This window comes from Aphelocoma coerulescens, chromosome 15, assembly GCF_041296385.1.
Source record: "Aphelocoma coerulescens isolate FSJ_1873_10779 chromosome 15, UR_Acoe_1.0, whole genome shotgun sequence".
Classification (NCBI taxonomy): Eukaryota; Metazoa; Chordata; class Aves; order Passeriformes; family Corvidae; genus Aphelocoma; species Aphelocoma coerulescens.
In genome coordinates, this window is record NC_091029.1 from 6,736,629 (window position 1) to 6,760,829 (window position 24,201).

Genomic DNA, 24,201 nt, shown 5'->3' on the forward strand with positions numbered 1-24,201 from the left:
TTCCCAGCCAGAAGAAACTACCAGAGGACTAATTATTGAATACACATTCTAGAGCTCATGACAGCTGAACTGAAAATTTTTGCCTACCACTGAGGGCAACTGCAGAGTTGGTAAAAAAAATGCCTCTAGTGTAATGGTGTTTAAACATAAATTAATTTATAACGCAGCACCAGGGATCAGGATATGGCTGTTTTTATTTCTGGAGACTCTCACCCCTACAGCAGAGTTGGCAGGAGCCCGTTTGCGAGCTCTCGTCTCTCTTGGCGCGGCGTTCGCTGGCTCTGCGCAGGCTGTGCCGAACTGCGGCTGAGGCGGAGCTCGCAGCCGGCTCTGCTGGAGCTGAGGAGCGTTCACCCCTCTGTTCTGCAGCAGCACAGGGAACAGCACCCTTCCTGGAAGGTGGGAATAAAGAGTGTAGGCTGGAAGCAGAGTCTCAAAACGTCTGCAGTTACTGGTGGAGTGAATGCGTTCGAGGCTGTCACCGTGTGGGAGATTCGTCTGGAGCTCTCATGCTGTAGGTGCTACTGCCTTAAGAGCAGTACATTTCTCATGGCTGTGTTTTAAAAGTATCTACCATGAAGTGAACGTGTGGTGGAATCCTCAAAAATAGAGAAAAACTTCAGATTTGACAAGTGGAAGCTTTGAATTACTTAAGAAACCAGGCTAAGGTTGTGTTGAAGTAACATTTGTCATGACCAAGCTACCTAAGGTTATAGCTGTATCTCTTCAGCCACAAAATGAAGCTGCTCACATGGTAATCAGTACAGTCATACTGTGGTTGTTGTGTATTTCACACTGTGAAGATCAAAACTTTAAATGCAGAAGTATAGATGGAGGGGAGCAATTTAGGCCCCTGTCTTTGGTAAATGAGCCATGTGTCCAGTCCATCTGCCCAGCCTCAGCTTGGCTCAACTCCATTTCCAGAGTCCAGCTCATGGAAGCATGACATTCTCCCCTCAACAGAGGTAGAAACAGTTGTGTTTTCTCCTTTTGTTATTAATTTTAAAGACAGATGTAGTATTTCTTAGCATTCCTGGCCAGAGGCATTTTTACTCAACATTGTGTTTCTGGTTTTATCTGACTAGTTTAGCTGAAAATTGGTAATGATGAATGCATCCAGCTGCCTCACCAGTTTGTGCTGGTAGGATATTCATGCCTTTTCCTTTGGCAGCTTTGGGCCAGCTGGGGACTGGGGATTGTGTTACCTTCCTGGCAAGATTGGAAATGAGTGATGAAATGGCCACATCTGGCTTCAGGGAGGGAGCTGCTTCTTCAGGTCCTAATTCTGCCACTCCGTAGGAGCTGTTTGAATTCAATGAGTGCCTGTTTGAATAATGTGGGGAGAGGGAAATTAGTTCAGATTAACTGTTTAGAGGCTGCTCTGTCAAGAAGCATGTGGTTGCTGGTTATCATCAGCTTGGGCTCAGCAGTGTCCTTGGATATTGGCACACTTGAGGAATGTCTTCCCAAAACACTGGACCCTGGAGTGAGTGCCTGACTCTGTCACTTGCTTACTTGCTGGGTACCTTTGGAAGTTAGTTGAGATTGGTGGCCCCAGGCCACATTCTTCAAAATGGGGGTGTATTTGCATAGTCTGTTACTTGTGGGATGCTGGGCGGTGTGTGGTTCTGCTGCCATCCCTGATGGGTCCCTTGGGAAGGAACTCCCGGGAGGATGGGATTTTGCAGGAAGGATGTGCTCTGTGCTCAGCATTCGCACCCGGCAGCACAGCGATCAAATCAGCTGGAGAAGGTGCTGTCTGACAGGCACAAGCTCTCTCCAGCTCCTTGGTACACAACATCAACCAGGCAGGCTGAGCTCCCAATCTTGGCTGAAAGCAGCTTCAGCCAAAATGTACTTTTTATTTGCAGTGGAAGCTGGGCAGGGTGGCCTGGTGGTGCATGGGCAGCAGCACCTTTCAGCACTCCTGCAGCCTGTAAAAGCTGGGCAGGCTGTGCTTGCAATATGCCTCATTTCATCTACCTGAAAATGGTGCCCCAGCTTCCCTTCAATCATTTAAGCTCCCTTGCTCTCTGACACACTTTCCACTGACAGTAATTCTGTGAGCGCTCGTCGGGCATTTACTGCCATCACTAGAGGAAATACTGATGGCTTAAAATGGGATCATTTCCTTTCTGATGGACAGCAAGCACCTGTGGGAGTTCTAATAGCTGTGCAGTGTCTGTGAGTAGGCAGCGAGGAAGACGGGTGCAGTTCTCTGCAGTGAGGCGCCCGCAGGCTCTGAGGAGGAAATTGCAGGAGAGGGAGAAAATCATGGCTGGCTGCCTGTGGAGCTTGTGGAGTGCAGTTTCAAACGGGAGATTTTGTGTATCCACCTCCCCGATGGGTGACGGGGGAGAAGGGCTTATAGCAAAAACATGGACAACCATATGCTCACATCCGTGCGGATTTCCTTGACCTCTTACTAAATTGAAGGTGTTTGCTGTGTGCATTCTTACTTTTATTGTCCCCTAAATGACTGTTAAACATTCTATTTCCAGGTACTTCCTCCTACTGTGGAGGGAGAGGACTGGATTTTTCCTTGAGTAACTGAAAAGGAAGGGAACAGTATCACCCCTTTTCTCCCCAGTTTTTAAAAACAATTATAGTGCCCAGCACTATATCATTATTTATTCAGGTCTCATGCAAGCAAAAAGAGCAATCAAAGCCTTGTAAATTCAACGTGGATTGAAGTGCATTTAAAAGTAGAGTGAACTGACCTTCCTTTTGGTGATTTTTGATTATGTTGTGTTGAAGTAACATTTGTCCAAGCTTTCTCTACTTGTTACTGTGTCTTTGATGTCCTAGAAGCAAAGGTCTTAATTCTTGGGAGGCACAGCAAGTGGGCGTTCAGCAGAGTATGGCAGCTTGCTCTTCAGCTATTCATAGGTGACAGGAACGTAGCCTCTGGTAATAAATTTGAGTGTTTCAATTACAGCGAGTTTCTTGGTTCATCCACTTGTATTTTTAAGTTAGATCATGTATCATAAACCTGCAAACCAGTGTCAGTTTCAAATGTCTTAACATTTCCAAATCTGTCTTGTCAAAAAGTCATCTTATTCTTGAGCTAAACATGTGACAGGGTCAGAGCAAATGTGATGCATTTTAAAAAGCAGGACCCAAACTCATCTGGAATATGTCAGCTGTGAAAGGAGAATTGCAGTCCAAGGTTAAACAAGCAAGGATTTCATTTGCAATCATTTTAATTGATATTGATTGCATTGCTTGAATGTAGGGTCAAAGCAAGAAAGTCACTTCAAATCTAGACTCTTGTTTCTGCCTTTTAAAACAGCTTTAGTGCCTTTGGCTGAGAGGCTGGGGGGGCTTGAGTTATGTGTGCAGTGGAGTTCACAGTGGGGGAGAAGAGAGGGCTGGAAAGTAAAACAAACAAGTGTGTGTTATGTTTCAGGAGAAGTGAGAACTTCCCCATCGGTGGAAATTGAGCCGTCTGGCTGGACGTGCCAGCAGACTGCTTCCCAAAGTGCCCTGAGCTCTGGGAGAGTGAATCCAGGCTGGCCTCCTGCCGTGGGGGGGCTTCCAGCAAGGAGCCACGGTGCTGAGCTCTGGGCCAGCCCTCCTTCTGCAGTGCCTACCCCTGGCTGCCCTCACTGACAGCAAAGTCTGCCCCACAGCTCTCCAGAGCAGAGCTCAAACTTCTCTCCTCTCCCACTGTTAAATGTGCTTCTACTCATTTTCGAGATCTCCAGTCGTGCTTGCTGCCTGTTCACCATGCTGAGTTCAAATTCAGTCACCTTGGTGCGGTCCTACCTGATACTTCTCTTCAGTGGTCCTTTTTTATCCCTTTTTTCCTTTCCTTATTATTCACCTTATTTCATTAGCCTGTTGGCTATTCATCTCTTACTGTGCTGGCTCCTGTTCTTGCAGTGGTTTCTCTCTCTCTAAGGACCAGTCTTCAAATCCATGCTTTAAAGTTAGTCTTTTCTCATGTATATCTCCAGTATTATCTTTCTATTTGAATGACTGTCTCCTGTGTCCCCTTTGTGCAAATAAATGGACAGTAGGTTTGCATTAGTAGTGGTCCTGTCTGTATTTGTAATGTGTTTTGTCTACTCAGAAGCAGGAGAACATTGTCAGCAATTGTTTCTGTGGTGCTGTTCTATAAACTGAGTATCAGGTCAATAGGAATATTTAAAAATTAACCTAATTAAAAATAAATCTGTTTCAGGTCCTTTCTGAGCCAGGATCTCTCCCTGAACTATTAAACAAACATGTTTGACGATCCTGCTGCTAATTGCACGATAAAGTTGATATAAGGATAGATGGTACTCGGATCCTCACGGCCTTTTCCATTGCAATTTTTTGAGAGAAGCTGGAGGCAGAAACAGGGACAAGCAGGGTCAGTTTTAGAGACAGCAGTGGTTTTTATTTCCTCTGTGTGGATCCTTTTCCTATTTGATGTTTGGTAGGATGTTTCACATTCCCCAACTTAAGGAATAAGTGCTGCAGTGAAGAGCTGTGGAGAGAAGCTAGAGGCTGTTTCCCTTCTGGGAAAGCAGCCCATATAATCTTCTGAAGTCGGCAGAGGCAGTCGGGCAGGAATGGAGTGTAACCAGTCCTTGGCTGAGCCTTGCAGTGTCTGATGTGCCCTGGGGACGAGGGATTGTAGTGGACTTGTTTTTGCACCAGGGTTGCATTTCGAACTGATGCTTGAGGGCTAAGGATAGTTATTTTATTATCTGTAGGTGTTATTTTTACCCTCTGTATCCCAGCAGCATACTCCAGGGTTTTCATCTAGCTATGTGGGTTTGGGACACTTTATTCAAGTTCTTTAAGTGTTCCCTGTGTATGAAAGGTATTTACAACCACTGCCTTCCCCTGCACACTTTGTGATCTCAGAGCTGTGTAAATTCAGAGGATTAAGGCTGAGTTTGAGCTGGGCAAACAGGCAGTGATAACTGCAGCCAGTGGATGGCTGTGGGATGTGAGCTTGTGCCAGGCTCCTCCAGGGCTGATCATTATTTCCTGATCAAACAGACAACGTGGAGTCCGTTGTGCAGAAGTCTCTTGCTGTGGCATTTTAGGGGTAAGAACCGTCTCATTCCAGAGCTGAGGGCTGTGCACCCACATTATTCCTAGCTTTACTTATAAACTGAGCAGTGTGTACCTTGAGTGTCTTTGAAGATTGCAGCTGTGCCTTGGTGACAGAAGAAAAGTGGCTTTTCAGGAGGGAGTGTTCCAAGTGATTAAAATTTCCTGCCAGATCCACTGCAAGCAGAGCTACAGTTGCATAACTAGCTTGGGCTGAATAGTGATGGGGAAAAAAAAAATCACAAAGGTTTTTATTGTGGACTCCCAAAATCTGTTGCAGAGCCTAAGTTACATACTTGGGCTGCCAGCCTTTGCCAGGGTCTTTGTCAGAGGATCTTCACAGCTGCTGGTGTGCGAGGTATTCCAGGGAGAGTGGAGGAGGTATCACAATCCCATTTTCAGATGAAGTGTTCTTTGGTGTCTGTACATCCAAATAAACAAATAGGAAGATAGAATCTGTGTGTTTCATGGAGTAACTGCCAGGAAAGAGGCTCTGAAGAAAGGCCTAATTCTTCCTTATCTGTAACCATGCAGCCAATTAGAACCATCTGCTCTCCGTCTGCAGCCCAGACAGACAAGGGGCTGCAGATGGAGAGGCTGTAGCCTGCCCTGGAAGGTGTCAGAGAAATTCTGAAGTGAGGACAGGTAGGAGACAGTCCTGGAAGCAATGAATAGTAAGGAACAAAATAGTATTCTATATTCTGGTGCAAGATTTAGCAGTCTTGTTTCTGGAACTGAGAAGAGAGAATGAGCCTGGATTCACCAGCCTTCCCTGGAGGGGATTTACTGGACCTGTGACAGCAAAGGTAGTCAGGTCTGCAGACTCTTGGGTTGGGCAGAAACCATAAGGCTGATGTGGAGACCTTTTGACTTTGGGGTCTTGACTTCAGGTACTGTCACTGTGTGAATCTCTAGGCTTTCCATGATGTGGAAAGGGTGAAAATATCCACTGCTCCGGGCTTGCTGCAGGGAAGGCTCCAGTGGGGAAGTTTGTTAGGAGGCCAGTCTCACCTGCAGGCTGGGCTTTCTGGATTGGAGTGTCAGTCAAGGTACATCAATAAATGTCCACTCTTGTGATGTACTGTATATTCTGGATGTGCTTAAATTTTCCAGCAATTGCCTGTGCACAAGCACAGATGCCTATCCCAAAATAGTATGCTTTTGTGCTAAGTGAGGTCCCCAACTTGGAGGTCATAAACTTTAGTAAAAGAGCAATCACTGGAAGGCTCTTTTAGTAGAGCAAATAGAAAGGGAACAAAGCAGGCAGGAACAGAAACCCCATTAGCCCCTTCCTGCTCTCTGCCTGAGGCTGCAGAGGTCTGCATTTAGCAGCCTGGAGAACACCCTGCTGTCACCCTCTGTCAGCAAGGACATGCTGAGTTCAGTGTCCTGCCTTCTCAGGAAAAAGTCCTGCGAGCTGTGTCCTCTGCTGAAGCAGGAGGGAATGGGACTCTGGAGTAGGTTTTCTTGTCACAGGCTGCCAGACGTGGCTTTGTCCCCGGGGCTGCTCCAGGTCTCCCTGCACTGTCCTCCCTCTGGAGGCAGGAGCAGCCTCGGCCTTGGGGCTTAATTCACGGCTGTTTGGAAAGTGCTTGAGATTCTTGGATGCAAGTGGCACTACAAGTGAATGAATTATTTCCTTGGCTTTGATCCAGCTATAACTGTGTTCCATGAATTAATTTTGCTGGTAGCTCAGCGATGAGACAAATCTTAAATCTCCAGACAAAATAGGGATAAAAAAGCTGCATATCGAAGTAGGGAATTTTTTAGGATTCAGTAAGGAGAACACAGATTTCCAGACTAGATCTGTGGTGAAAGGAATCGTCTGAAAACCTGCAGTGAATGTGCTGTGGGTACCAGGGGAAGACTTTCCCTAAAGCACTAACAGAGACCCAATCACCATGTGAAACCAGGTAGAATTTAAACCAAAATGGTAATTTATTGGCTTTGAAGGCATCTTTAGAAGTGAATGTTGCACCTCAGGCCAGGAGTGCATGATTTGCTGGTGCTCTCAGGTGGTGGCATTCCCCTGCCTCAGCCTCCTTTCTCTCCCATCAGGGGTCCATGTCACTTCACGCAGCATCTTCCATGCACCTGCTGTCACATCACAAGCTGCATCTGGCTTTGTGAAGAGGTGCACATTTGTGGTGATTTCTGTTTCTAATGTTTTGCTGAATATCAGTTAGCAGATATCATTTCCATGTGGCTAGTTTTTGATTAGTTACTGAAGATTAGCATTTTGGTTTTCATCTCAGTAGCTTCCCAGTAAACAGCACAATATGACCTTCCTTAATTGGCATCTTGAACTCCTGCTTTAAAGTGTTATCTTTAAACTAAAAGCCAAATTGAGCAGCTAAACACTGATTTATATTCCTTGTTTTATCATTCATGGAGAATAATGCCAGACAGGTATTTTCCTCGCTCTTTCACTAGTTATGGACTTGGCAAGCTGAGCTGTGTTCTGGTGTGTTCTGCACCTCCAAGACAGTGATAGGTATTTTAATTTTGGTGGAAGGGGTTGTATCTTTGGGGGTTTTGCAACTTGCTGTATCTGTGTGTGCTCGAAGACGAGCCTCCAGCCCCACAGGACCCCTGCCTAAGGTGCACAGAGGTTGGGTGCTGGCTGATTGTCTGGGAGCCTGGGCTGGAATTGGAAACAGCTGTAAGTATTTTATTGCGTGGTTCTAATTTCAATGTGTCTGTGACCCTAAAGTGCCAGTGCATCATCTCACTTCCCAGGGATGGGTAACTTTAAACAAGTGAGTGATTTGGAGTGGAATCAGCATGTTGCACACTGAGGCAGTCAATTCACTAATTAAAGGAGAGGGGGAGGAAGTAATCTGGAGCAATCAGCAGGGCATTTCATTCCAGTTCCTAATTTTCTTTTTTTGTTGGGCTTCAGTTTTTGAGAGACTAGAGAGCTAATGATTTTCATGAGCTCTCTTGCAGTACTGAAGGTGTGTGCATTGATGTGAGCAGTTGTATTGTGATCTCCATTCATGTAAGATACAAATATCTGTCATGTAACTGCTTGAGTCAAAAGCGAGGCATTTAGAAAAATATCTGTGGCTGAAGTTGACAAATTTTGGCATAGTAAGCAGTGCTTTTAAGGTATTTCCTAATTGATTTACCTCACATAAAAAAAATAATTGGAACAGATACTCTGCAAAACATTCCCGTAAGAATTCAGTTTTTATCCTTGAGCAGTTAATAAAAGACATAAGGGAAAATTTATCTAGCTTTAGTGGCCCACTGTCGTAGTGATTTGGCATATTATTTCTTCAACTCCTTTTCCACACGGTGTGTGTAGGGAGTTTGGTACATTGTCACCAGGAGTTCAGCTTTCAGTCCTCAGAGATGTCAGGGATAGCCGGAGTAATTCCCTTCTCTGATCTCACTTCCAGTGTTAATCATGATGACATGACATACCCGCTTTTAAGCTGTGCTTAGATTGTGTGTTACAGCCCTGGTTCAGGGCAAACACTTAACACTTAGAAGTGTTCAACCTCTGTTGTGTGTTTGGATCCCATTGATCTCCCTGGCTCAGGGAATGCGGGTAGGGCTTTAGATGTGCCTTTCTCCATATGAATGCTGCTGTGAATCAGAGACTGTCAGCCCCAAGGGGGGTCTGATGTGTTCAGTTCTGAGATCAGAAACAAAATAAAACCCACCTCTGTTTCAGTTGAACAGTTTAAGGCACGGTGATTTGTTCACGTGCTGTTGACGTATGGTTTCTGAATTAATCTGAAGTGAACTCATTTTCATAGCCAGTTCCAGCATCACTGAAATTAATCAAGTACATAGCCTGGAGAGTATTCATCCTAATCTAATCTAAAATTACTGTTTGCATTGTGCATGCCTAATTATTCATTTTAAGTCATCTCTGGAAGAAACATACTGTCTTGTTTGTTTTTATTCAATATTTATACAGCTTAATTCATAAAGGTGGCCTCAAAGAACTTAAAGAACTTACCATTCTTTTTTTTTTTAATCTCCTGTACAGAAGGACATGTCACTAAAGCCTCAGGAGCGGAAGGAGAAATGGGAGAGGCATCCAGGCAAGAAACCTAGAGAATCTGAAAACTGTGTATCTGCTGAGCCCAGTGAAAATGGCCATAACAATGATGCGGGGAGCTCTGAGAGAGAGGCAGAAAGAGGCAAGGAACGGATGAAGAAGAAACTCCCCTTGAAGCTATCCAAACAGGTAGGGAAATTCCTTCTCATCTGAAGCGACCATCGTCTGTTGGCCACTGTGAAATGTCCTTGCTGGTAGGTGAGGTTGTCAATGGAAACGGCTTCTCTGGTGACTTGTGCTGGTGAAAGCAATGCCTCTTAGAGGACTTGTGGCCAAGTGCACAAATCCTGTGTTCAGGGCAGGTTCCATAAGCTGAAGTGGAAGCCAGGTGTACTGAGTAATGTAGGAAGGAAGGAGCAGGCCTCCCTTGTATCCTGCAGCTTTGAGACAGTGCAGTGATTCATAGCATAGATTGTGACTCTTATGGTCGTGGACATAACTAGAAATCATCCATCTTCCATCTCCATAACTTCCTTTGGAGAATGTGTGCTGGGCAATGTGCACCCGGAAGTTGCAAACATGGATACGTCCATCTCGTGAATCAAGTTTCACTTACCCCCAAAACAGTGTGTCGAGGGGCAGAGACTATCCAAGTATTTCAGAAGTGAAAAGTCATTTTGGAGGAAGTTGTGCTCTGGGCAGTCTTTCCTGTGTACCCTTCTAAAATGTGGTAGAGCATTAAAGAATGAAGAGTTGTGATGGTGGAGGGAATGATTCCAGAGACTCCCATCTGAGCAGCAGTGTGTACAGAGGGGCAGGTGACAGAGGAAAGGCACTGTGGCTGGTAGGCTTTTATCACTTAACTGCTGCTCAGCAGGGAGATTTGTTAGTGCCTTGTTGTGTATTCATCAGTTGGCAGTCCCCATGGCACAGCAGCATCTCTCTGTGGACACTTTCCCAGTTGTCCTTCACAGGGTTGCCAGTGGGAACACCAGTGTACTTGACCTTCCAGCATTTGTTCTGAGCTGAGAAACACACTACAACAAAAAAGTGGTTTTTATTCCCCGTTCCTCCAGCAGAAAAAGAACTGCTTAACCCAAGTGCACCTTCTGTTCCGTGAAGCTAATCCTGTGCCTGTGCCAGACAGCCAAAGATTGAATTGTCCAGTTACTGGAAATGTTTTTTCAGACTTGCAGTATTTTAAGCTTTAAAAAGATGGTGAAGGTTATCTCATGTAACCCTCCCCTATAACTTCTCCACCACAGACAGTCTTTTGGGATGATGTTTTAGCATACTGGTTTAGAAGTTCTCATCACGTTTTAAATTAGAAATTCTCATGGTCTGGTGAAAGTTGTTTCTTCAGATCTAAAATTACACTGCAGGAAATCCAGTGCGCAGTGGGGATTTGCATAGTTGTGGATGTGTGAGACAGTGGGGACGTTCCCTCTTCCTGCAGGAGGAAAAGGTTGTTAATAGTGACATCTTCTACGTGAAATTTAAAACTCAGTTTTACATAGTTGCATGCACTAGGGATTTCATGACACTTCCATAGAAGCCTCTGGGGTAAGAGATTTTGTTGCACTGGCAGACTCCAATTTCTCTCATACTCTCCTGCCTTAATTGACCAAATATTTAGTTTTATTGGTATTTTAGCTTTGAAAAATGAGGACATTTTTACTTATTTCTTCTGACTAGTATTTGGCTGCCATCAGTGATTAAATAGGGGATTTTCTGCCACATTCATAAAAACCTCAATTCCACTTTCATTGTTTAATTTTTTTTAACCTGTAAGTATAAGTAACAAACTCTAAAAAGAGTGAGGAGCTTGCACAGAGAGTATCAAATAAAACCTGTGATGAGTGACTCATTAATACACTGTGCCTCTTTAAAGAAGTCACATTTAGAATTCCTCTCTTGTTGGAAAGTGAGTTTTTTTAAATACCTGCTATTATCCTAGCTGATACAGTTGTGAAAACCAGACAAGTTTGGAGGTCTGTAAGGATGATGAAAGTAGCAGCACAATCTAAGGTACATAAACTAGGCTATTCTTAGTTCAAACTAATTATGCAAATGATACAGACAAGTTCAATAATTTTTCCTTCTTTTTAGTAACCACAAAGTTCACACCTAGAATTCTGGCATTTCCTGCCAAGCTGTCTAGACAAATTGGCTGTAATATTAAGTTTCCTGGAATTTGGGGGGTGATTTTTGCATCTCAGGGTTATTAAACATAGGTTTATACCTAATTTGGATAGCTTATTGTAATTAATGCTAATTATATTGAGATGTTGCTTAGAAATTACTGTTCAATTTGCAGCTTTCCTTCTACTCTCATCCCTTCTCTTCATAATGCTACTGAATTGTCATCTTTTCTACGCAGCCTCCTCTAATAAATCAAATTGGGCATTATAATTACGGCATTCTGCTAATCCTTGTAGAGAGGTGCAAAGTGGTAAGCTGATTTCAGTGCCAGGTTGTCTGCTTTGTTTAGAAAATTAGATTTATACTTCACTCCATTTGACAAAGCATCCAGATTGCTATTGCTCCTGAATATTTGGTTGTTCTGTACCTCAGGCTATGGGGAGAGGGCTGCAAGAACCAATCTGTCCTTTCCAGCCTATTACTCCCAACTGTGTATAAAAATCATTCAAACACATTTATCTCTTGCTGTAACTAAGCAGAGGGAGAAAAAGGCATTTCAAGTATTTCTAGGTTCTTCAGTCCAAGATTTATCAGGGTCTGGGGCTGCTCTCAACACATGTACACAGGGAAAGGTTCTGACTTGAAACTGCTGTTCTACAATGGGGGTCAACAAAACCTCTTGCAGTCATCAGGATCAGGTACGTCAAGGAGTGAGAAAATGTTGAAAGCTGTGGTGTATTTCCCTGTAGCCAGAGTGGCCTGCAGTAAATCCAGCCCCTCTGAAAGGCTGGAACTGCCTCCAGCACAGGAGCATTCCTTGGAAGTTGAGTCATTGCCCTTTTAAAAGGCCATGTCCAAGGCTAACCCAGTGGTTGGGGGAAAGGAGTCCCCACCACAGCTGCAGACAGTGCTGGTGGGGGAGAGCAGCCCATCACCCCTTTAAGGGATTTAAAGGGTTGGATGTACGATTTGATTAGATTAAGTAAGAGATACATATAAGATGAAACCTCTTAGTTCCAGTGCTCCCTTATGTGTCCTATGTCATTCCTCTAGTTTTTGGAGAGTCACACTTTGAACTTTGAGTTGGTCTTTGATTAGTCTTAGCTGAGCTGTTGTTCTCTTTTCTGGTTTCATTTTTGGAGTTGCTTATTCCTCTGAAAGTCTGAGCACCATGGGTGTAGAACAGTTGGGTTTTGGGGAGTTTTCTTTTTTTTGGGGGGCTTTAGTACCCATTGCCCTTTCTGTACAATGACCACCTTTGGTAAAGAGTTGGGGCTAATAGGAAAGAGTTGCTAGTATTTCCAGATAGCTTAGCTTTAAGCTCTCTGTTTAGTCAGCTTGGGAGCATCACGGTGTGTTGAATATATTTAGATGTTAAATGCGGCTGTAATAACACACTGTTCTGCAAATAGTCATTTGTCACGAAGATTAGTGTCTTACACCTCCTCCTTCCTTTTCTCACCCACTGTTTAAATCACCCGAGATGAGGAAGAGTCTCAGAGAAGCTGAGGAGCACAGGGTGGTGTAGCACGTATTTAGTGCTCATAAATAGCGTGCTGGCTTTGGAGCATGGGAGGAGAGGGCAGGGGAGTTAACGCGGTCGTGTTGCTCCGGAGGCGTGACATCTCTGTGACTTCAGCAGAGCTTCCTGGAGGGAGGGAAAGCACAGCTAATTCCTGAGTCTCATTCACTCCCCAGCCTTCCCCAAACTGCTGAGAGCTACTGGCGATTAATGTATCTTGTTGCTGTGGCTCTTGCTGGACTGGAACTGCTAAATTGCATTAACAAGTTTGATTACCTATTCATGTGGTTTTTCTGTGATGCTCATCATCTCGTTATCCAACATTCATTAATGGATATAACACCCTCCCTGCCCCCCAGGAGAGTTGTGCTCTGCGTTACTGCTGATCTGAGCTAAAGGTGATACACTAAGTCATTTTTTCCATCCAGGATGCAGGTTGTTTCTTCTGATGCCTAGGTGAAAATTGATAGCTCCTTTTCAAACCGTTTATGTACCCTTGGCCCCATTTGTGTGTGGTGGTGGTCCTGCAAGGCTGTGGGGCCTTTCCCAAGACAGAGAGAAACGGTCTAGAAACTCGTCTGGATAATGAAATACTTTGTGTGGAAAATTTCCTTTGGCATCATATTGTTTGTTCTGATGCTTGGGCAATAGGAGCGTGTAGCTGCTTGAGTTTTACTTGAGTTTTTTCAGATAATAAGAGTAATTGGAAAGCTTGGACTTGAAGCCACTGGTGGGCTGGAGGCTGTGTGTGCTTAGTGGTGCACAGATGAGAGACTGAAATGTTTCTTAGCTGAGGTTCAGCAGCCACATAGGAGAGTGAGTCTGAAAAATAACCTTTGGAGTCTTTGTCTTTAGCCAGAGGACATGGATATGCCTGTTCTTCCATGTCTTGATAATGTAGCATTTGGAAGCTGAATTGTGTCTAAGAGGGTCTAGATATAACAGTAACTTACTCTGTTACCTTCAGTATCTCAGGCTTCTAAAACCCAATGAATTCTAGGCAGTCAGCTTACCGGAAAAAAAGAAAAAGAAAAAGAAGAAAGGTTGCCTTTAATGTGGGTTTTGGGGATTGGTTTGGTTTGGTGTGTGCTGCTTTGGTGTTTGTGTTTCGCTGCTTTTGAACGCTGAAATTATACAGGCTAGTTTCTTTTTGTTTCTAATTGATGTTACCCTTTTTGTTAGCAGATATTGTTATTTAAACATTCTTTGAAACTAAACAACAAAGCAAGAGGAAAAAAGGCCATTTTCTTTTAATCAGCAAAATGTTTCTTAAAAGCAGAATCCGCTTCTACCTTTGTAAGTACAAGAACGTACAATTTGGATATGAAAGCTCTGCACCGATTATTTTTAAGTAGGCATTTGTGTTGGCTGGGAGGGTAGGGCTGATCAGGTAGTGCCATTGCCTGCGTGAAGCCTGTGTTCCAGACTTTGGCCAGGCTGTCTGGAAGGGTGAAGTCTCTGTCCCAGACTTTGGCCAGGCTGTCTGGAAAGCTGGGGTTTGACTTCCCCTGGTGCTTTGGTTCCATCCAGCGTGGCCGTGGCCAGCAGTGGAGGTCACTGGGCTTGGCGAGTTGTGGTGCTGGGCTCCCGCAAAGCCGTCCCAAACACGGGCTCCCTCCTGAATTTATGAACAGCCTTGCTGGCTCCAGAGCTCCTAATGAGGGTGTAGAGCAGGGTCCTGGCCCCGGGGATTTGGGAGGAGGCCTTGTTCCGGCTGAGCAGGGCTGCAGGCACAGCCACAGATGGCCCTGCCCTGCTCTCTCACGCTAATCTGCAACTGCAGAGACTCCACAGCTGCCTGGGAAACCACTGGGGAGCAACGGTGCAAAGTACTGAAATGGGCAACATGGCATTGAGGCATTAGGTTTGCTAATCCAAGGCCTAAAATCTGCCTCATTTCAATCAATAGCAATCTGTTTGCACTGTCAGGAACTAATTTAAAAATCTGCTTTAAGTCCCAGTTAGGCACTTGGTATTCTGTTTTCTGGATCAAAGTAGAGGGAAGCAGTAGGCATAGCACAGCAGTGGCAGGAGAAGGAAAAATCCTTTGTAAATAAAAAGTGGATGTTTATTTCCCAAATGAAACCCTGCTATGACAAAGAAGTGCTGTTGTTTTTGCTAAATTTATCCAAGAATTCATCGAGATTCTTGAAGTGGCTGCAGAGCCTGCTCTGCAGCAGAGGGAGAACTTTGCAATGTGTGTGTAGTTAGTTTAAAATGCTGTACCAAGATCAGACTATTAAAGTCTACATTATAGCTGTGGCACAGGTAACTTCATCATGGGATTGCAGCCACCTTTGGAGAGCTACAGCACGGCTTCCATGACAGATTTCTGTAACACACTGTGCTTCAGGAGTAGTGCAAAACAGTGCCATAAACCCTCTGGGAACTGTGACAAGAGGTGGCCTTTGCTTAAGCCAGAAAAAATGTATTTCAAAACCCTCTGCATTCTGGTAGGGAAACATGAATTGAAGAAATCATGCTTATTAGAATTGTGGGGTGTCCAACTATTTTTAGACTAATGCAGAAGAATGAAACAGAAGCATATGCTGGATTTTACTACACTGCAAATATTATTTTCTGAACAGTGATGTAAAGCATGTTTTGGCTGCTGGAAGTCTTATATGTAAGAGAATGTGGCTTTGTCTTTTTCACTGAATAGTGAAATGCTTCCTTGTCTGGACCAGTGTGTTCTGTAGCTGACCTTCCCTTGTCAGTATTGCTGCTCCATGTGTCCCCACTTGTCCCCGCTTTTGTTGAGCTCCCCTGATTCTGCCAGAGAGGCTCAGCTGGCTCTTGAGTGCAGCTCCGTGGTGTGCCTGTGCTGGGTTGGGCAGGGCTGGCTCACCTGGCCAGCACTTCACTGCCATGGGCTTTGCTTGGGTGGGGATTTGTTCTGGGTGTCAGAGCAAGCAGGGCTTGGGGGCCCATGGGGACTGCCTTGCCACGAGCACTCTGCTCCCTGCTTTGTATTTAAGGATCATACTGCTGCTGTTACAGCATCAGCCACACTGTGTTCACAACCAGACCCCAAGGCTTTGCCTGCAGCACCGGCTTCTGCCTTCTTTGTCCCTGCTTTTCCTCCTCTCCAAGATTTCCGTTTGTCCCCACTCACCGCTCGCACTTCACAGCATCTGGCCAACAGCGAGGTGGCCAGCTCTCCAGATGGCTGCTGGCACTTTGAGGACATGTTGGAGTAGGTTTAGAGAGCACAGCGAGGAAAGCACAGGATGCTGCCTGGATGCCTGCAGTGGAGCTGAACTGCAGTGACTTCAGGGGCCTCAGGCCTCCATCTCGGCTCCCCATCGCAGCAGGCGCAGGAGCTGCAGCCCCAGCGAAGCGTGGCCGAGCAGAGCTCTGTAACTGCAGACATTTCCTAAAGGGAGCAATCCAGGGGGAGCCGCTCAGAGCAGCTCTCATCGGGCAGGACTTGTCCCCAGCAAGCAGGGCCTTGCAAACAAGTCTTGACATGATGTTCCTGGTGGTTTCAAAGTTGAAAGGTCAGGAAATTCAAGTGGTAGGAAGATGGTTGAGCCACGCTGGTGCCGTGTAAGGAAGTGATGTTGTATGTATGTGGAGAATCAAACCAGTTATAAAATCCGTGTTTTAAAACTCTTGCTGGTCACCTTTAACTTCTCTGCCTGCATTTAGATGACTGATAAGGACTTTAGGTCACATTTGCTTAAATATAGCCTCAAAGAGGAGCAGAATAAAGGGAAACAAGTGATCCTCTCTTCTCGATGACAGTCTGTAAGTAGCTGTGAATGAATCTCATTACAGCAGCTTCTTTTGAAAGGGAGAAATATAAAGGAAATTTCATTGCTAACAACTCAGGTGGCATTAGATGCTATAAAAAAGGTTGTTGGTGGTCATTGGTTACATTGTTATAAAAGAAGAGCTAAATGGTCTGTAATTTAGAGAAGGGGATTTAATTACATGAAGTAATTTACAGGAAGCTATAACCACTTGTATCTTTTTCCCTGTTGAATATAGTTGGTTGACACAATGCACAAAGTCCTTTTTCTTTTTCTTCTTCCTTTCTCTCACTTTTTATTTGTATAATTATTTTGGAGAAAGTACCAAGATAGAGCACTTCTATTGTATCTTGTGATTTTAGCAAGTTGAAAATGGAGCAGTGTGGGCTGTTTGAATAGATTCAAAACCCTGGCTGGAGGTTTTTATTGTACATCTCTTCATAGCTGTGAGACAGGACATGTTCCAGGTGTCCTGTGAGATGTGTAGAGACCTTTTTCCTGGGTTCAGTGTGGATGCTGCAGGAGGGGCTAGGACCCTGAAGAAGCCACAGTCTTTTTGGATGTTGTTTTCCTGATTTGGACAAGAAGTATCTGAATGGATAGTTAAATTGATTTAAGCACTAGCTGCCCAATATTTTAGCTAACTTTGCAGAAGAGGTTTGGATCTGTTACCTAATTGTAGCCTATGTTCCTCTGCTTGCACCACATGTCTGCAGTGATATTTGGGATGATCACAGGTATTTTTATTGGTGTGAAATAAGCACAGTTGATGCAGACAGCCAATATTCTTCTCCTAGCACACTTATCAGTGTGATAACTAAACCATCTGCACCACTCCAGTCTAAATCTGAGCTGATTTAAAGCAAAGTGACATCCCAATGTCATGTGTGGTTGAGGCAGGATAAATACCTTTTTCATGAGGTGCTGTTACTTTCCTCATGCAGAACTTGTCCTTGCTCACTGTTGGCCTTGGATCTCAGCTTCTTCAGGAGACTGCTGGGATACCCAGTGTGCCAGGAGCTGTAGCAGGATTGCTTTGGCAGCTGCCAGTCTTTGCCTGAAGTCATTCAGTGGCACTGGTCCAGCTCACTTGGCTTTCCTCGTGGAAGCGTATCAAAGATGATGCTGTTTTCCACCGCTCAGTTGCTCTCGCCTCACAAACTGCAGCCTCGGGCAGTGTTACCCACATCCCTCAGCCTCTTTCTGTGTGGATTCTTAAGGGAGATAATTTTCATACTTCTGCCTGATGGATGGTTTACACGAGCTGTTGAGAATATACACAGCTTGAGTGAGCACATCTTTGGTTTGAAGGCATCTCTTAGGTAAAATAAGCACTTGCATTTTTCCTTCAAGCAAGGTTATTAATAGCTATTCAGGTGAATGCCATTGTATAATTGTTTTGTCAAAATCAGTCTATTTTCCCTCATGTTTTGTCTTAAAGAAATACAAAAATTAAATAAAGCCAGCAAGGTTTTATGATAGGTTTAAAGCTCTTCCAAACTTAGTGGTTGAGAGAGTCCTGAGGTGTAGTTGGGGATGTATCTTTTAACTCAAGAGTTGAAATATGTTGTCTATATGTAGGTTTTTTGAGCTATTAGAACTCTAAATTGATTCTAACATTTTTCTGAAGTTGAGCATTGAAATTAACTTATTAAAAAAAATCCTAACAAGGTTTCATATTTTAAGTATAGGAATGATACCTGTAAACTCTTACTATCGTTATATGCAAAAGTTGGGGCTTTTTTTTTTCTGTTAGCTTTCTTTCAGTTTTGCTTTTTCTCAGTTGGAATTGTTGAGATTACAAAGCAAAATATTCTTTGGGTAGCTGTGGTGTCTAAAGTCAATTGTGTAAATATGTCAGGTTTTAAAATTTAAAACCAAATCTTTTATCTTCACCTTTTCTTCCCCATTCCACTTTCTTCTGGTTAAAGGGTTTCAGTTGAGCTCTAGGGAAAGGAGCCCAGGCTCGATTCTTCCTTCAGCTGCAGATCCATTGCCAGCTAAAGATGAAGATTAGCAAAGGGTTTCACTTTGCTCTCTGATGTTTCCTCCTACAGCTCTGCTTGACTCATTGACACTGAACAGTAAAAACAAGGAAAAAACTCTTTCCAGGGGAAGTTTTATCCACTGGAATAATATTGCTCAAAGAACCCAGGGACGAGGTAATGGATCAAGTAGTGGGTGCTGTCCAGGGCAGCTTGAATAACAGTGCCATGATGAACAGCCCTGTGATGCTGTAACATTGCAGCCTTCTGGAAGGTGGTACTAAATCTCATAAAGTTGTCTTTCCGTTGGTTCTCAAAGCTTTTGAGTGGTCATAGGGCAATATTTTGTAATTTAGCATGACATTTATTGGCTGTAGTGTCAGTCAGAAGTGTCTCTTTGGAGTTAGGGCTTCAGTCCTTTTAGGATTGAAGATGGAGGTAGCTCAGTTGGACATTGTGGAATACATCTGCAGCTTTAACATGAAAAAAAAGAATGTTCCAGTTTCCAGTTACTTTTTAGCTTATATGGAGCAATTTCAGTGTATAAAGGTGTAAATGGGGATGACACAAAGAAAGAGAGTCATATTGCAAGTGTTGCCTGAATTGAGGGCTTTGAACTTGTTCCACATTTGTACATGTGCTCTTTTTCTTCCTGGTTCAGACTGCGAAAACCGACGATATAAAAATAAACCAGTTATTCTTTCCTTACCGCATGGGAAATAACCATAACAGCAGAACAAAGTTGAGGTCCTCAAAACCCAAACCCTGTTCTGCAGAGCTGGATTTGGTGTTTTCCCACCATGTGCCCATGCCCTCTGTGAGAGGGGCTGGCAGCGTGACCTGGAATGTTCCTGGGCCGTGGTGGTGTGATGGCCGTGAGCCACTGGAGATTGCTTCCCCGTTTTCGTCTCTCGCTTTCCTTGCGACTGCCTCATTTTGTTCATAAAGCAGCTTGTAATTGAGTGTTTGACAAAGAAGTGTTTACAAGCAGTGTTTCTTGTGCATAACTGCCTAGCTGAGGGGAATAACAATTTGGGTCTGAATTTCAGCCCTCCTTTGTCACTGTCGTATCATCGTCAGTGGCAGTGCTGTCTCTGCTTAAAGAGAAAGATGGATTAAAACTGTTTCAGGGCATGGCACCCGAGTGGGGATGCGTGGTCTTGGAAGAAGCTGTCAGCTGTTCTTTGTGGCCCCTGCTCGTCCTTTGTCCACGTGCTGATTTTGGACCACACCAAGGTGTGTGCTAATTAATTACCACGTGTGGCGACTTAGGGGTTTTTACACGTGGAGTCTGCTAATTTAGGGGGAATTCTATTCTGGCCGTATGAAATGTGAAGTTGGAGTTCTGCCAGATGTTAAGCCTTCTCCAGCCATTGTGTGGGGTGAGATGCTGTCCTAATCTGTGTGGGGATGTGGTTGGAGTTCAGTCTTCATGGGTTGAAACAGTGCAGATGGGACCAGCATTATCAAAATAAAAGCCACATTTAGCTATCACACAGGAAGAAAGGGGATCTAGGATTAAGCTTTTTAGTTCAGGCAGCATGTGGGTGTTTCAATTGTCCATGCTAAAACCCTTCTGCAAATTATGCCAAGCGGGCAGGGTGTGAAGGGAATAGAAGCAATGAAGTTATGCATGAGTAAGGAACAGCTCAGGCTTTATTTAGACCCATTATAGGCCATTAGCAAAGGGTAATTTTTTTTTTTTTTTCTTTTGAGGGAGGTGTCTTTAAAGGGGCTGTTTGCAGGAATTAGCATGTTTGTTCAGAAGTGATGGGAATCAGCCATAAGGAGTAAGCAAAGACAATCCCTACAATCACCCACAAATAACTGGAGGCACGTGGAGCTCCAGACTCACTCCAGGTTGGGGGGCTGAATGGGACAGTTCCCATTAATGTTGGTGCCAGTCTGTGACTAAAACCCACACACAGAGTCAAAATAAATAAATCACAACATATGAAACAAAAGTCATGCAGTCAGGCATGAGTAAGAGTGGTACTTGGCATTGTGGCCAATGAGATTAACTCCTTTCCTGCTGCTTGATGCAAGCCTGAAGCGATTTCTGTAGCAAGTCTGCCAGTGTCAAATCTCCTTTTCTGGGTAGAGTTACTACTTACTAGTTGATACTGGTGTGTTGAGCAAAACCAGACAGTCACAGCTTTACTGACAAAACTAGGAGAGGGTTAATGTGATGACTACGCTGCTCAGAGCATCTCTGAATTGGTGCTATTGCTTGTCAGTTATTTGACTGTAGCAATGTACTGAGCTGTTAAATTCCTGTACAAAGATGACCACACAACACTCACATCCAGAGTGCCTTTTATTTGTCCTCATGCAAAATACTGCAGGTGTTTTGCTAAGACATGTTCCCAATCCCCTTAGCCTTGTTCTGAATCATCCTGATACATTGAGTAGCTCGGTAAATAAACAGTGTGGTTTTATGTGCCTGTACAAATGCTGGTCTCTTACAATCCTTTGCAGCTGGGTATTCCCTCCCTGTTTACCTGACTTGTCAAGAGCAGAGGGAGAAGAAAAAAGTCTTTGTGACAGCTTTTTTTTTTTTTCCTTATAGTGAAATAAAGGAATAAAGGGATTATTTTTTTTCTCCAGTCTACCCACAGCAGCAGCACCAGGGACCTCTGGTAAATTGATCAAGGAACATATTTGACCTTAGGGCTGCTTGTTAGAGAACATTGCTATAGGCACGTTGTAATAGCAGATGTAATAAAGTCTGCATTGTCCCAGAGAAAAAAAACCCAGTAATTTGTTTTGTGGTGGGCTTTTTGTTGGTGTTGATGGGGGTTCTGGGGGGGTTTTGTGTGTGTGTTCTTTAGTAGGAACTGAATTGTTGTCTGACAATCTTGGGTTACTTCAAATAGGCATAAGCCTAAGGCATGGCCAAAAGCAGATATTTTGGTAGTTAATAGGGGATTTACTGACCCAAGAAACAGGGAAATAATATTTTTCAGGAATTGGCTATTTTTATAGTGCTTTGTGTTCATCCAACTATCATGTAGCTTTGTAAAGATGATTTCTTTCACAAACCCCTTTTTACTCCGGCAGCTTTTAAGTCCTTGATGCTTGAATTGCATTTTTTCCCTTTTCTTCAGCTACGCAAGTATCACCACTCTGGATCTCAGCATTTACTGACCTGCCACTGTACTTTAAGAATAAGAATTTATTTACAGTCCCATGATAACTGCTCATCACAAATCACAATTTTTCTATGAGAGGGTTTCAGTGGCTTGAAACTTGGTGCTTGTGAAGTCTGAACACATGAATGTGTTCTTCCTATGAATAAAAGAATACAGAAGCAGATGAACTGTGTTGGGAGTTTCTTCATTAGGAGGGTGATGAAGCACTGGCACAGGCTGCCCAGAGAAGCTGTGGCTGCCCCATCCCCAAGAAGTGTCCAAGGCCAGGTTGGATGGGGCTGAAATTGCCCCCATAAGGATTCAGTTAGCTGAGAGCCTAAATCCCAGTGACTTGTTGGTGCAATGTGCTCCTCGTTCACTTGAGCATTTATGCAAATCCCACTTAGGAAGATTGTTCTGATTTCTAGTTTCATATTCTGATACCTTTCAGTAGAATAAATGTCTTTCTTCTACTTTGATAGATTCAGGCACATAAAATGCACAAGCTGTTTTAAGATGTTTGTTGTGCTCCATTAATGGGGCTCAAAATAGGATTTCTGATCATTGCAGAGGCTTCCTTCTGTGGCGTCATGTGCTCATTTTCCTAATGGTAATTATTTATTTATTTTGGCAGAATGTCTGTAACTTACATAGGCAATAACAGGAATTTCTCCTGCTTCAGCTGTATTCATTTGCAGGATGTAGAGAAGGGAGAGGATTTTTGCAGCATTCAGCACCACGTGACCCGCATTGATCGGGTGTATCCTGCTGTTCAGAGACCAGTGGAGATGTGCTGTAATGGCCTAAGGTGGATCTGCTAAACCTGCTAAAAAGCTGAAGGGCTTTTTCACTTGTTTTGTGCAGCAAAGGCTGTTAACACAACTACACAAATGGGAGCCCTTAGTTAATTCCTAGTTAAGTATTGGCATACTTGTTGACTTGAAGCTTGTTCTGACAGAATTCGGATTCAATCAGTAGAAGTCAATCTTTTCTTTCTACCTATCCAAAAAAAGAGCTGTTTCCAGTTCTGAGCTATATATGTTAAAATAAAAATTAAACAAGTGATGCATTCTTTTTCACTATCAGATAGTGGCTTTCACCTGGTAGTCACTCTGTAAGGAATTAACTTGTATGTGATATTTTTATTTCTGTATTGAATAGGAATCTTAATCTCTAGCATGATGGTACTTGGTATCTGAGGTTTTTTATGTTTCTAGACAATGCAGACACATAATTTGAAAACCCCTTCTCCTTGTCCTCAAAAAATAACCCTGTCTGGGAGAGAAGGGAAGGCTGTATTCTTGTCAGTAGTGCTAGTTGGTAAAGTTGTTGAGTTTAAAGGATTTGTGCTACTAGATTATTGGGCAGGAGAATAAATTGCTTAGCCATCCTTTGCGTGGTTGCTTATCTGTAATGGGGAGAAAATAATTTTTACTTGCTTTTTAAAATGCTTGCAATACACAGAGGTAAAGTAGTAGGGGACACGATGATTATTTTATTACCACACAGCAAAATACAAGGCTATTTTTATAACCTAAAGAAGTAAGGGAGGAGGTCATTGCTGTAGGAGTCCGGATCTTGCAAGATTTAAGGGACTAGCCTTAAGTTGTGGAACCTCATCACCCACAGACTTGTCTGGATTTGGAAACATCGCTGGCACATCAGCCTCAGAGCAGACTCAGAGCACAAGGAGCTGGTTCAGATGGAGGACACGAGAGAAGTGACTCCATTCAAGTTAGTGTTTCTGCATCATGCAGGATTAATGTGCCAGATCAGGTGCCCGGGATGGATGCCAGCATCAGGTTTCAAGGGTTTGCTTAGAGGTGCTGAGCACCATTCAATGATTTAATCCAGCAAGAACCTTGCAGAAAGCTCTGGCAATTGCCGAGGATGATCTAATGCTGGTATTAATCATCATCTCATGATTGAGAACTAGGTGTGAGTACTGAGGGTGTTTCCACAGTGCAAACCCGGCAAGGATCTTGATAGCAAACTCGATCGGCCAGTTTTTAAGCCTAACCATTTTCTTTTTCTTAATTATATACCCTCTAAAAGTCTTCTAGGGTGAAGAGCTGGTTAGAAGTACTGAATGTGTAATTTTGTGGGTTTCTGTCTTTGGCAACTGGCTTTTCTGGTGGCTTTAGGAAGGAATAGATCCACTTAAGGAAGCTTGAAATAGGACTCAGGTATCTACTACTCTGAAATAGCCCCACTTGATTATGAGCTTAGAGTATGAAATATATGTAGAGCTGATTGCAGTGAGCTATAAAGGCTTGCCAAGAAAAAAAAATTCTGCAATTCAGTGTTAATTCGTCTCTTTTATTCTTCCCAGAAGTGGCATTTGTTTATGTATTGCTCTTAGCTCAGAAACCCAGACCTTCACCTTTCATGTGGTCTTCTGGTCCTCCTGCAGTGAGTGCAGGAGCCCTTTGCTTTCCTCACTGACCTCAGAAGAGAAGAGGCAAAAGGAGTTGTTAAGGTCTAACCGGGTGTGAGGGTGGCAGATCTGTGCTTCAGGGGGTTTGGCATCCAAAAGATTTTCCCTAACAGAAGATGGGAGGGAAATAGCAGCTGCTGGTGGGTTGTGTTGGCACCTCCGGTG

The 24,201-nt window shown here is 43.8% G+C and overlaps 1 protein-coding gene across 14 annotated transcripts in view; it reads left to right on the forward strand.

Annotated features, from left to right (window-relative positions):
• FBRSL1 (fibrosin like 1) overlaps positions 1 to 24,201 on the forward strand; it is a 508,757-nt gene that overhangs the window by 128,030 nt on the left and 356,526 nt on the right. For all 14 annotated transcript variants that reach the window (XM_069031303.1, XM_069031309.1, XM_069031315.1 and 11 more), the window contains exon 2: positions 9,053 to 9,253. In XM_069031303.1, coding sequence (XP_068887404.1) covers positions 9,053 to 9,253 — 201 coding nt within the window. The remainder of the gene's footprint in view (positions 1 to 9,052; positions 9,254 to 24,201) is intronic.